The 12,899-nt window shown below is 39.4% G+C and overlaps 1 protein-coding gene across 6 annotated transcripts in view; it reads left to right on the forward strand.

Moving 5' to 3' along the window:
• Positions 1 to 12,899, forward strand: part of usp25 (ubiquitin specific peptidase 25) — an 82,139-nt gene that overhangs the window by 44,505 nt on the left and 24,735 nt on the right. For 5 of the 6 annotated variants that reach the window (XM_040011729.1, XM_040011721.1, XM_040011739.1 and 2 more), the window contains exons 4-6: positions 7,156 to 7,321; positions 9,134 to 9,220; positions 10,687 to 10,824. In XM_040011729.1, the coding sequence (XP_039867663.1) occupies positions 7,156 to 7,321; positions 9,134 to 9,220; positions 10,687 to 10,824 (391 nt within the window). Of the gene's footprint in view, positions 1 to 7,083; positions 7,090 to 7,155; positions 7,322 to 9,133; positions 9,221 to 10,686; positions 10,825 to 12,899 lie in introns of all 6 variants that reach the window. The other variant, XM_040011764.1, reaches the window with a different exon arrangement.

Raw genomic sequence — 12,899 nt, forward strand, 5'->3', positions numbered from 1 at the left:
CGTGAAGAAAATTCTGTATCAAGCCTTGTAATCATAGCTTCCCTACTTTTTTTTTTCAAGCTTTGAGTGACAGCTCTGTGGCGCAGTGGTTAGAAATGTTGCCTCACAGGAAGAAGATCCTGAGTTTGAATCCATCATCTGGCCGAGGCCTTTCTGTGTGGAGTGTGCATGGGTTCTCTGGCTTCCTGCGACAGTCAAAAGACATGCAGTTAGTGGAATTAAGTTAACTGGTGATTCTAAATTACCCGTGAGTGTGAATCAAAATGGTTGTCTGTGTTTGTCTTCATTAGACTGGTGACCTGTCCAGGATGTACCCCGCCTTGTGCCCTGTGAGAGCTGGGATAGGCTCCAGTGCCCCCCGGCAACCCTGATAAGGACAACTATGTAAATTTGTTATAAATTGGAGGGGGGAAAAAAAGGTGTGCATGACAAAATTTATGTTAACACGCCACAAAATACCTCCTTAAATGAACTTAAAATAATCACAGAAAAGATTTCTACATTAATAAATGACTTTCTATTAGCATTAAGTATTTTTGTTGGGCTAATGTAATGTAATGGGTTGGATCAGCTCAATGAAGTTGGACTCAACTACAGTAAATAAGTCAATTCATCATTAATTAATTAAGTTGGCTTAACTCAAGTAAATTAAGTTGAAACAACAGAATCAGTCCCGTGGAAATGCTTTCCATTTTTTATGTGAATCCAAATAATTTTTTCGTGCAGGGAGTGAGAGTTAATTGTGTACACAAAGAAGATGATACTAAACAATCCTCATGTAATTTCTGTCAACAAGGTCGAGATGAGCAGTAAAACACAGACTAATGCTGCTTTTGTTAAGCTTTATAAAAAAATGTACTGAATTTGAAACATAGTTTATTTGGGAAGTGGTGAAAGTCCTGCCCATTATCTGGGAAAGACACCTTGAAAATGGCTGAAATCCTCAAAAATAATGATCTTGTCAGGATACCCGACATCGAGCCACGACAGAGTTTAACTACTTCATTCTTTACGCTGTCATAAAATCAATGCTCCTGCTGCACTCTAAGCTTCAAAAAAGCAAAGGGGAAAAACACAATCAGTGTTATTTTAAAATGAAACAAGCTTTGTATTATTGTTGGCACGACAGCTCCCGAAAAAATGCAGTGATATGTCTTCACTGCCTGTAGACGCTGCTGTGCTGCGACGGTTTAAGGCACCTGATCATTTCCATATCACATAGGAACATCTATGGTAGTCCCATTGAGTCTGTATTGTAATTTACTGAATAAGAAAATCAAATCCCGAGATGTCCACGGATCTTGCTTGTTTCCAGGAAATTATATATATATAATAGTATAGTAGTAATATAGTATAGTATAGTATATAATATATAATAATTATATATATATAATAGTGTGGAATATATATATATTCCACACTAAAGCAGAACCATGGTCCTGCTTTAGTGTGAAGAAAAATGCTTTCAGATGACCCATCAGTTTTTACAGCTTCATGTTTTATGACATATAAATTTGCTGTTGGGGAACAATAAGTCAGTAGTGTAGAAAACAACCACTGAGGTTTGCTGCATGAAAAAACAAAGACTGGATTTGATTGATTTACTGATTGGCCGTCTGCTTTCCTTTGCAGCTTCCGTAGATGCATTGTATTTTCTTTTCCTGTTTATAAGTTACCCTCACATTAGTGAATTTAAGATTGAAATGAGGTTTAACTGAATGGCTTGTATTAACAAATAAGCCTTTAAAACAAATGATGTGTTTCAGTGCGATCGGAAAACCTGCACTCCTCGCAGTTATATGTAATTTTATGCTGACTCTTTTTCTTAAAGACGTCATGGACTCATAAAAAAATTCAGATAGATAGATAGACTTTAAACCAAATCATTCTTGGACACTGGCTCGTGTCTAAAACCCCTGAGGAAAAAAAACTGAAGAAAACCTGGCAGGTACAAAAGCAGACTCAAGAGCAGCACATGGCCCATAACCATACAGGTATTTCAACATTTTGTTTCCAAAACATTGTTGCAATATAATGTGTATACAGAAAGTCTGCTTGAAGCCAACCCAACCTGGTCTGTTTGCAAAGGGTCTTATTTTAGCCACACATGAAGCACCATAGTTGGTTCGTTTGCTTAAAGAGGGAGATCCTGGGGGGAAATGGGCACATCTCAAAACATTTTTAAGCATTAATTTTCTAGTTCTGCTTATTTTTATTATCTTTCAGGTTCCACGGAGCTGGTATAGCCAGAACATTTGCTAAAATAAAGAAGCAATACTGACTGTGAAATCTCATCGGTGCGTTCGTGGATTAACTGAATTCTACAATACAATAACGTGTAACTGTTTTATTCAGTATGTGGGGTAAACCTTTATCCCACATATTGGTGTGGCAGGTCTAAAAGGCAGGTCTATGTCCTGGGGCATGGGCTCATCATGTTGTTGCATTTTCACATATATTAGAAATTTAAATATATTTAAATGGCTTCAATAAGTAAATCCAGTTGTATCTCTGTGACAAGATGCAAGAAAGTATCAACATTTTACTCCTTTATGAAGTCATTAATGCGATGGACGTGTCTGCAAAGTGTGGCAGTTACAGTGGAGTCATTTATAGAGCCAAATTGTCAATTAAATGCTCGGCTGTTCTTAAGCTGGTAGCACTGGCATCACTACACAGGAGTGAAAATATTGCATGTAGTTTGGATCAAACTTTAAATACGTTATTATAAAATGTTTGTTGAAGTTCAGATTAGACCATATGGGCCCCATGAACTAACATGAATGCTACATCCTTGTGTTAAAGGACAGTTGTAATGTACATGCGTTGTTGTTGGATTACTGTATCGGGCAGAGCGAGAAGGAGGATTTTCAATGTCCTGGTGCGAGTGGAGCTATTATCATACAGCCCTCGGGCTCACTTTCGGGATCTGTTTTGATCTTCAACAAACAAGCAGACATCAGCTTGTCAGCCAAGGATCTATTCAGACTGCAGCGGCTTCTGTTTGACTTTGCCAATTGATTCATCAACTTATTTTCTGATTGGTTTCCTGACAGCTTCCCCGATTCTCTGACTGATAGCTCTACTTTTTGCCTTGAGGTCAAACTGTGTGATGTGTCTGCTCAGACAAGAAGGCTGTTTTAAGAGGCTGCCCTGGGTGTTTAAGGTAACCTTCACACACTCTGTGGTGGTCAGTGAATATTTCAGCACACTGCACATAGAAGTATAAAATATTGATTAAGGCACCGTGCTGAAAAATGAAAACAGACTCTGTGATTTATAATGCTACTTGATTTGGCAAGTGGAATCATTTTCATGTTTCATTCCTTTTTCCACATTTCTGCTGCTGCTGTGTGGGGCTGTGATTATGCAAGCTGGTGCTCCAAAGGAGGATGTTGCCATCTGCTGGGAGAAAAGCTGAATAGCATGGGGTAACAGCACAACCTTGATTTGTTGCTATGACAAAATAATGTATTAATACTGTTATATATTTATATTACTATATGTTATGGATATGAATTGAATTCAAACTCAGTTTGAGCTAAATCGCAGTTATTGTTATAATGAAACTAAAAAATGTACACTGATCAAATCCTGTTTACATCCTCAGTTCTGTTGCCAGATCCTTCTTCCAGTGCCATCATAAAGTTCTGATGTTTCCCATTAATATTTATATGTACTAGTTAGATGACACAGTTCATGTTAACAAAGCATGCTGACAGCTACAGTTATAACTATTACAACAATGCTATTCCTGAACATCTAAAGGATGACCCAGTTCTGTGTGAGAGGACTGTTCTCTTCCATCTTGCACTGAATTAATAACAGCTGACAGACCTGAAAGCCCAGTGTTTGGATGTTGGTGTTATTATCTCGGTCTGAATAATTAGGATAGAATGTGGACAGCTGAATTCAGTGCCTTACACTTGCAAGACCCCCACGCTGGCGTTCACAAACTATGAAATACCATAACGGTAACAGATGTCATGAGCTTTGAAATGTTGCTGTGATAGGAGAAAATGATCATAACTGCCCCTAATAAATGAACAAACCAGGAATGTTGTCAGTCATCTTTAGCCTGACAAGCAGCCTTTTCTATCCTTATCATCCTTTCATGGAAGGGGATGGCATTTTTGCTCCAGAACCCCGAGTGAAAACCCCGGGTGTGGAAATTTGACTGTTATATAATTGTAAAGTAGCACCTCCTTGAGGCCAAATGATTCCTCTCATCTTACAGGAGGTAAGGATCAGGAGTAGAAGGTGAACACTGGGCACTGAGCATGGAGGCATACTAAAGGGAAAGGCAGTTCTCAATATATGAGAATTAAAGTGAATCTGATACTAATACATCACAAAAAACAACAAAAACACGACTCAGATAGAGCAAACCACTGCTGAGCTCAGTCTAGGCAATATTTACTTTTAATGAAATAATATTATAAATTTTCTATATATTCAGTTTATTTTCTATGTTTTTTAAATGCAGTTTAAGAAGTTTTTAGTGCAGTAAAAACAAATTGCATGCCTTTGTCATTTGTCACCTACTAAAGATCCATTTTAATATACTTTAACACAGATGTGAAACATAAAAGTGTGATCAGAGGTCAAATGTGACATCATATTCAGATTCAAACTATAATGTGATATTTAAACTCACCGTATACCAGTATCATTTCCTAAATGTTGCCAATACAAACAGAGGCAGCAGAATTTTAAGCAAAGTTTGAGAGATAACAGACATTTTATCCAAATTTGACCCTATTTAACCACAAAGAAGAGGCCAGAGGTTCAAAGTAACGTGATATTTAGAATTTTCATATATAGTTCCCTATATGCCTATATGTTTTCAATGCAAACAATGACAGAAAGAAACATAGTTTTTAAATAGCTGTGTATAGGATTATTAGCACTCTGAGCTTCGGGTCAATCTATTGACCTTGAAGAAAATGTCAGAGGTCAGATTTTAAGTCTTTGTACTTATAGGTTGACAATACACCAAGCTTATAAAAAAAAAAGGTTCTAAATTATAAGGCTTTTTGTCTGTTTGTGACTGATAAATCATTAAGTTGACCTTGAAGACCTCAGTGGATGTCAGCCAAATTTTAATAGATTGTTAACACGACCCCACTCTACACCCCTCCAAAGAGTTATCAGAATTCAGTCAAAACTTTTCGAGTTTACAGACAGACTGACACGCATGCAAACAGTACCAAAAACATAAACTCCTTGGAGGAAAAAGAAAAAGGCAGCTGCCCAGAATGTGGCACACACAATGGTTAAGAGAAAAAGTCTTGTGGATCACATGAAAACTATGAAGTCAGAGCATGTCCAACACAAACACTTTAACAGTCTGGTGTGTGTATTTCATGCCCAAGGATTATAACAGTGACTGTATGTTTTTCTGCTACCTGACTTTATAATGGGAAATTGGATGGATCACTGTACAAACTGTGAATGTAAGTTGAAGGAGGTATGCCTTACTTAAAGGCATAGTTTTGGAACTTGTCTATCATTATAATGTCACATTTTCGTGTAAGGACTGATGTCTGAAGGCAGCTGTAGAAATTCAACCTGCCAACACGGACGATGATGCAATTCTACACTGCAATCATCGAGTCCATCCTCACCTCCTCCATCACCGTGTGGTACGCTGGAGCCACTATCAGGGACAAACAGAGACTGCAGCGTGTTGTGCGCTCTGCTGAGAAGGTGATTGGCTGCTAGACTCCCATCTCTGCAGGACCTGTACACCTCCAGGACATTGTGGCGTGCAGCTCGGATCTCAGCTGACCCTTCTCACCCTGGATACAGTCTGTTTGACCTGCTCCCCTCAGGCAGGAGGCTCCGGTCCATTCGCACCAGAACCTCTCGCCATAAGAACAGTTTCTTCCCCTCTGCTGTTGGACACATGAACAATAAACGTACGACTGTTCCCACCACTAACACATGACCCTACGCTGTGTTCACTGCATCATTCCATGTTTTGGCACTGATCACCACCTGCACTCATGTATATATCTTTCTACGTAGCACTTTTAATTCTTATTCTCATGTATATATCTCATGTATATCTCATGCATATATCTTTCTACGTAGCACTTTTAATTCTTATTCTTACTTTTATTTTTTCATGTCTATTTAAGCGCAATTTATGACAGTATGTTTGCACTGAAGCACCGCAGCAATTTCCTAATGTTGTAAACCTGCTCAACATTTGGCAATAAAACCCTTTCTGATTCTGATTCTGATTCTGATTCTGATTCTTCGATAAGCCAGGTCCGAGCCAGCTCCAGTCAGCCAGAACTCTGTTATCATGGTTCCAAATTGGTAGATGTCGTTCAATGTCCTCCATCAAGAGTGTCGCCAGACACCTGACGCAACCGACCATCGAGTATCCGGCAGCAAACGTCTCCGCAGGACAATCAGGCTCTCCCAAGCCCAGGAGTTGTCAATTTCATTAAGGGACCAGTTGATCAAATCCATAATTCTTCTTTAGGTTTTTAGAGAACAAGTCTGGGAGACTCTCTTAGGGTTAGAGAATAAGCGAGACTATACAATAGACATGAGAAGCCAAGCAGGAAAGAAAGTGCGACCGCCTCCGTCAAGAGCCAAGAGAAGAAGTATGAAAGTACTATACTTACTCTTGTATTGTGAAACACATGATCCCTGTTGTAATAAATAGAACTAGGTCAGGTCAAATAGTTGCTGTGTCTTTGCAGCATATGTTATCTGTTTAATAGTAAATAATTTATATTAGAGAGAAAATTCATGCGTTACACAACCCGTCTATTTCTCAGGAGTAATACTGCAGTGACTATTTGACCAATAATTTTGTTTTATTATTTATATATTTTTGGCCACCATCCAGAATGGTACTTGATGGTCCGCTACTATGTAATAAGTATGTGGAGGTTATTTTGCATTTTAAACCCCAGTTCAACTGAAGCACAGTGGCCATCAGGATGAGCCTTTCTGTTGTCCGACTGTGTTCAGGTTCCTGTTCTTTTGATGATGTGAGTTTTTTAGCAGATGAGTAGAGCGAAAGAAATTTGACCTTTTGGGAGATGCAGAGTAAATAACCAGCAGCAGGTGATGTAGTGACCCGCACACAAGTTCATTTCCTCTATCTTGTTTTTTTTTTCCTTCCTGCTTTTCCAGAGTTTTGGAGGCCAGTATAGCAGAAAACAAAGCGAGTCTGAAGCGCACTCACACAGAGGTATGGAGTGACTCACCCAACCCACACGACAGGAAGAGGATAGACAACTGCCCCGTGGGTCTGAAAAATGTCGGCAATACCTGCTGGTTCAGCGCGGTCATTCAGGTAGGCACACACAAGTGGACACATGTACTTCCTGAGGGCTCAAAAGCAAGTGAACAGGATTGTTTCAAATTGAAAGCCCTTTTTGTTTGTCATCTGGACTCTTTGCTGTTTCTTTTACTGCTATTTATTAACTTTTTTTTTAAAATTGTTTTTGCTAAAGGAGATTTATGAAGGCTTTTGAGTTCTTGGCCTTGAGATTCCTTAATGCATCCCTGCTTATGAAGCAAATATCACTGCTGTAATCTGCAGCAGTCATCTTAAGTAGGAGTGAATAGACTGTTAAAGAGTCTAAATCCTTAATGCTGGGTGCAAGAATATGTCAACAAGACCCAGCTTCTTGTATGCTGGGAACTGAGTGGTAAAATGTGACCTAAGGTGAAATATGGTAGATCAACATTGGATACACTATCACATGGTGCTTGGCACCAGTGTTTAATCTTACCCCTACTGTGGAGTAGAAGGTGCTCCTTAAACCTGACACCACTGCAGTTAGAAGAACAGGAGTAAACAAGTTTCTCTTTTCTAAATTCAAATTATGATAATGTTTTATGTTCAAAGAGCTCCAGTGGACGCTTTTTAAAAAAAAAAAAAAAAAAAGAAACATTTATAATGGCTTTTAATAAAAAAATGCATTTACAAAACATCAATAAATTTGCTCAGTGCTCTGCAATATTTATAGTTTTCATATTTGTAACAAGTCGCACCAGAATCTGATGTAGTGACCGTTTCCTCTTTAGTGTCTTTTATCACAGTATTTAATGGGGTGGGCCATGATAGCTGGAAGGGAAGTCGGAATGTAACTGTAAACAACTTGAGCTTTCAATGAAAGCATTTGTTTATTTAGGAAGTTGTAGAAAATAAACCCAACGTGACCCAAGGAGTCGGCTCACTGCTAAAGCTTCTGTGTAATGACAAAGATTTGAAGCCATGTCAGGCAAATACAGATCAGTTGTCAGTTTATTTACAGGTTTTCTGAATTAATAAAACATTAAACATTAAATCCTATTATGTGAACCAAATGTGGTTTCTTTTGGAGGGAATCGCCATTCTGGTGAAACGTTAAATCATTTTCACCTAGTTAAGCACAATTTGCAGGTGAAATTTGTAAATCTCACTAGGCAAAGCAACATACTTGTGATCCATAATTTTAACCAAAGTCATTTTTTCTGTCTTGTTGCTAATATAATTCAGCTCACTAATATAATTTAATGGTGAGCTGAAAGGTGATTCCAGCAGTGGAGGGAAACAGTGTCAGAGGTAGAAGAGGATGAGGATGAAAGGGGAAAATAATTATAGATGAAATATGATATCTCTGATAGACCATGTTCTTGTCTCTATAGTAATAACATATATGAAAAAAGGAATAAAAGGGTATGAGTATATCCCATTCCCTTCCATGGTAAATGTTTGTTTTACATATTTAAGTACTTACAGGCTGTTTCTCATTAATATTAATCACGTAATATTCTTAAATGTTTACTAGATTTAGTCAAATTCTTGTTGTAAAACTTTTTCTGTGTGACAAATGCAAAAGACATTCATGGATAAATCAGCTTATCATAGAAGTGTACACTGACTGGCCACTTTATTAGGTGTACCTTGTTAATATTGAGTTAGAAGCCCGTTTGGCTTCATAGCTTCTTTAATTCTTTGTGGTATAAATTCAACTATATGCTGGAAACAGTCCTCAGAGATTTTGGTGCATATTGATACGACAGCATCACACAGATATTGCAGATTTGTCATCAGTAATACATACCTTCCTGTATGCAAGATTTCACTCATTTTTCTTCATCCTTCTTCAACCTCAAGTCTCTGTTCAACTTGCTCGAGTTCCAGAGGCTGGTGCTCAATTACTCACCGCCAGCCAGAGTCCACGACCTGCCTCGTAATCAAAAGGTGAGAGCCCTACCTCTTCAGATCCGACAGGGTAAAGCGAAGCACCGATTATTAAGTCTGTGCATGATGTCGTCCAAGGCTTTCAAGTTCAGTTGACTGCCCTGCTTCATATCCCATTTATATAATAGCAGTGCCGCTACAGCCTGTCACAGCTAGCAGTGCTTTAGCTCTGAGGGTTTGACCTTCTTAGAAACATTTGCCATCATTCAACAGCTGGCGATCGTGCCCTAAGGTCACTCCAGCTTATCATTTTGCCCCCTGACAGTTAACTTAACTGACTGCTAGCAAGCTGTAAGAAGTGCCGACTGGCGTGAAATGTTTGAAGTCTTGGTATTTATCTGCCAGGATAGAGATCAGCATGCAGAGCAGATGTGTTATGATTGATCCAGGAGCTTTTTTAAAAAAAAATAATTAATTGTTTCAAATTCATCTTGTCACACACACACCGATGTACTAGCAGTGTAGTTCCCAGGATGTCTTCACACCTTTTTCTTACAGAGCCCTCACCGTAGGTTTAGTCGCCTGTTGCTAATCTGGTCTAAGCCTCTGCTCTAGAAGCATAGTTTGGGGTGGTCATCCCTTCATCTCACTTCCCTCTGTTTTAATCACTGACCTTTTGCTTTAGTGCTACATTGCTACAGGCTGGAATCTAATCTTTACATAAACATCCCTGAACAGAAAAACAAGTGAGCTTTTTGTAGTCTGCTTTCAAACCCTGTATCTTGTTGGCATTATGTCACTGCGCTGTCATTGCTGATGTTAAAGATAAGGAACTCAAAGTCTGTATGTATAATTTCTTTACTTAAAGATTGTATGTATTTTCTCTGTGTTTTGACATGTTATGAAAAACACAGTTGAAACTATTACAAAGTCAAAGAATATATATATTTAAAATAATATGCATGAACACAAACCTATGTTGAGTAATATTAATATGTAAATTTTAAAAGAACGGTAGAAGATGGCTCCAATGAAGCCTTCTCAATATTTGAAACCTCAGAGTTTTTGTTTTGGCCACTGCTGTGTTGTTTTGATGGTGACCACATGTCAGCAGCGTGTCAGAGGGTGGAACACTAACTAGCTTAGCATAGCTTGGCATAGCAGCTAATTAGAGGTAATTGACAGATTACTAAAATATTACAGTTTTATTCAAACTGCAGCTCAGACTTCTTGGACTGCTCCTACATCATAGGAAGCCGCATTATGTCAGGTGCCTGACAGGAATAAACAACGCTTGAAAAGGAACAAAAACATGGATATCAAAGCCAGTTCAGTCTCTCCATTCATTTAAAATGACACCTAGCATTCGTTTTTGGATATTAATGGAAACATACTTTTGATACTTTAGCTTTGCCTTTATTTTTTAATAATAATTGAGAAGATGCCTTTTGTTTATGACCTAGATTGCTTGTCTTCAGTAAGTTTGATCCACTCGATTGTTGACACGGATTGTATTCTTTGTCCAGGAGCACAGGAACCTGCCCTTTATGCAGGAGCTGAGGAACCTTTTCTCTCTCATGGTGGGCTCCAAGAGGAAATATGTAGATCCATCACGAGCTGTGGAAATCCTGAAAGATGCCTTTAAGTCGAGTGAGTCACAGCAGGTAAGCCTCTTTCTGTTACAACCTGCTTTGCAGAATAGCACTCCAATGAAAAGACCTTTTTAGCAAGGAGGTCAGAGATTATGTTCTTAGTCCATCGAATCAAAGCGACTGAAAGCATTTTTCAAATTTTACGGTGCTGTGAAAAACTATTTGCATGTTTTCTTGCAAAATTGTCAAATTTACACGTTTCAGAGCATTAAAGATTAAGATAACCAGAGTAAATGCAAAAACCTTTAAATAATGATTTCATGTATTAAGGGAAAAGCTAGCTAAGTCTACCTGGCAAGTGAAAAGGTAATTGCCCCCTTTGTTAAATCATGAAAGAACTGTAATTAACCACATTTTTGGACAGCTGAGTTTAAGGCTTTGCCAGGGCCGTTATCCATAAATGGAGAAAATGTCGAACAGTGGTGAACCTTCTCAGGAATGACCCGCGTAACAAAATTAAATTCTGTCGACTGACGAGATGAATATTGCACTTTTTGGAAGGTCTGAGCTCTGTTACACCTGGCAGAAAATTGATATAGTGTTTCATCTGAAAAAACCTCAAAAACCTCTTACCAGCAGAAAACATGGTTGGAGTAGTGTGATGGTGTGGGGCTGCTTTACCTGGGCCAGGATGTTCAGGACCTGGACGACTTCCTGTTATTGACGGAACCATGAATTCTGCTCTTTACCAGAAAAGTCTGAAAGGAAATGTCCAGTTATCAGTTTGTACCCTGAGTGTTCTTGGGTTGTACAGCAGGACAATGATCCATAACACACCTGCAAGTCCACCTTAAAAAACACATGAAATTAAGTTTTTGGAGTGGCCTAGTCAAAGTCCAGACTTCAGTCTGATTGAGATAGTGGACCAAAATTCCTCCACAGCGATGTGACCGATTCATTGTCAGTTATCACAAAGATTTTCTTGCAGTTCTTGGGGTAAGGGTGGCACATTTAGGTTTATGGGCAACAACTTTGTCCATGCAGGATCAGGAAGGCTAACATAGCTTTCTTTCCCTTAATAAATTAAATCATCATTTAAAAACTACATTTTGTGCTTCATCAGGTTAACGTCTACTAATATTAAAATTAGTTTAAGCATCTCAAATGTGTAATTGTGATAAATATGCAAATACAAATTACTTAGAGTAATTCTCAGTTCCACTTTACGGAGGCAGGCTACTGTTGACTAACGTTTGGAGTCCCAAAAGTTTGGGCGGTGTTAGCAGTCACCCTAGATGTCAGGCATTAGAGTTGGGCGATTGCTTCCATAGTCCATTCATCTTATTGCCCTTCAGTAGCTTTGCTGCTGATCGATGCCAATACCACCAGGCAGCAGAGGATCCTGCCATTACATTAGCACTAATATCCTCCATACAGTAGTAGCAGAAATATCCCCCTCTTTTTGTCTCTTATTTGATGATGATTATGATGAATTAGTCTAGGAATGAACTGCTGAGCTTGCACAAATACATCTGAGCTCCAAGTGTCAGTCACATGTGAAGCTCTGACATAAAACTATGGCTTGGCAGATAATGTTTTTGTGAATAATGAAAGTATCCATCCATCCATTTTCTTCCGCTTATCCGGGGCCGGGTCGCGGGGGCAGCAGCCCAAGCAGAGAAGCCCAGACCTCCCTCTCCAAAGCTTATCCGGGGGAACACCAAGGCGTTCCCAGGCCAGCCGAGAGATCTAATCTCTCCAGCATGTCCTGGGTCTGCCCCGGGGCCTCCTCCCGGTGGGACATGCCCGGAAAACCGCGCCCAGGAGGCATCCTTGTCAGATGCCCGAACCACCTCAACTGGCTGTGGAGGAGCAGCGGCTCTACTCTGAGCCCCTCCCGAATGGCCGAACTTCTCAACCTATCTCTAAGGGAGAGGCCAGCCACCTTTCGGAGGAAGCTCATTTCCGCTGTTTGTATCCGCGATCTCGTTCTTTCGGTCACTACCCACAGCTCATGACCATAGGTGAGGGTAGGTGCATAGATTGACCGGTAAATTGAGAGCTTCGCTTTTACACTCAGCTCTCTCTTCACCACAGCGGACTGGTACAGTGTCCACATCACTGCAGCCGCTGCACTAATCCATCGG

The sequence above is a fragment of the Simochromis diagramma genome, unplaced genomic scaffold (genome assembly GCF_900408965.1).
Source record: "Simochromis diagramma unplaced genomic scaffold, fSimDia1.1 OVJJ01000123.1, whole genome shotgun sequence".
NCBI lineage: Eukaryota > Metazoa > Chordata > Actinopteri > Cichliformes > Cichlidae > Simochromis > Simochromis diagramma.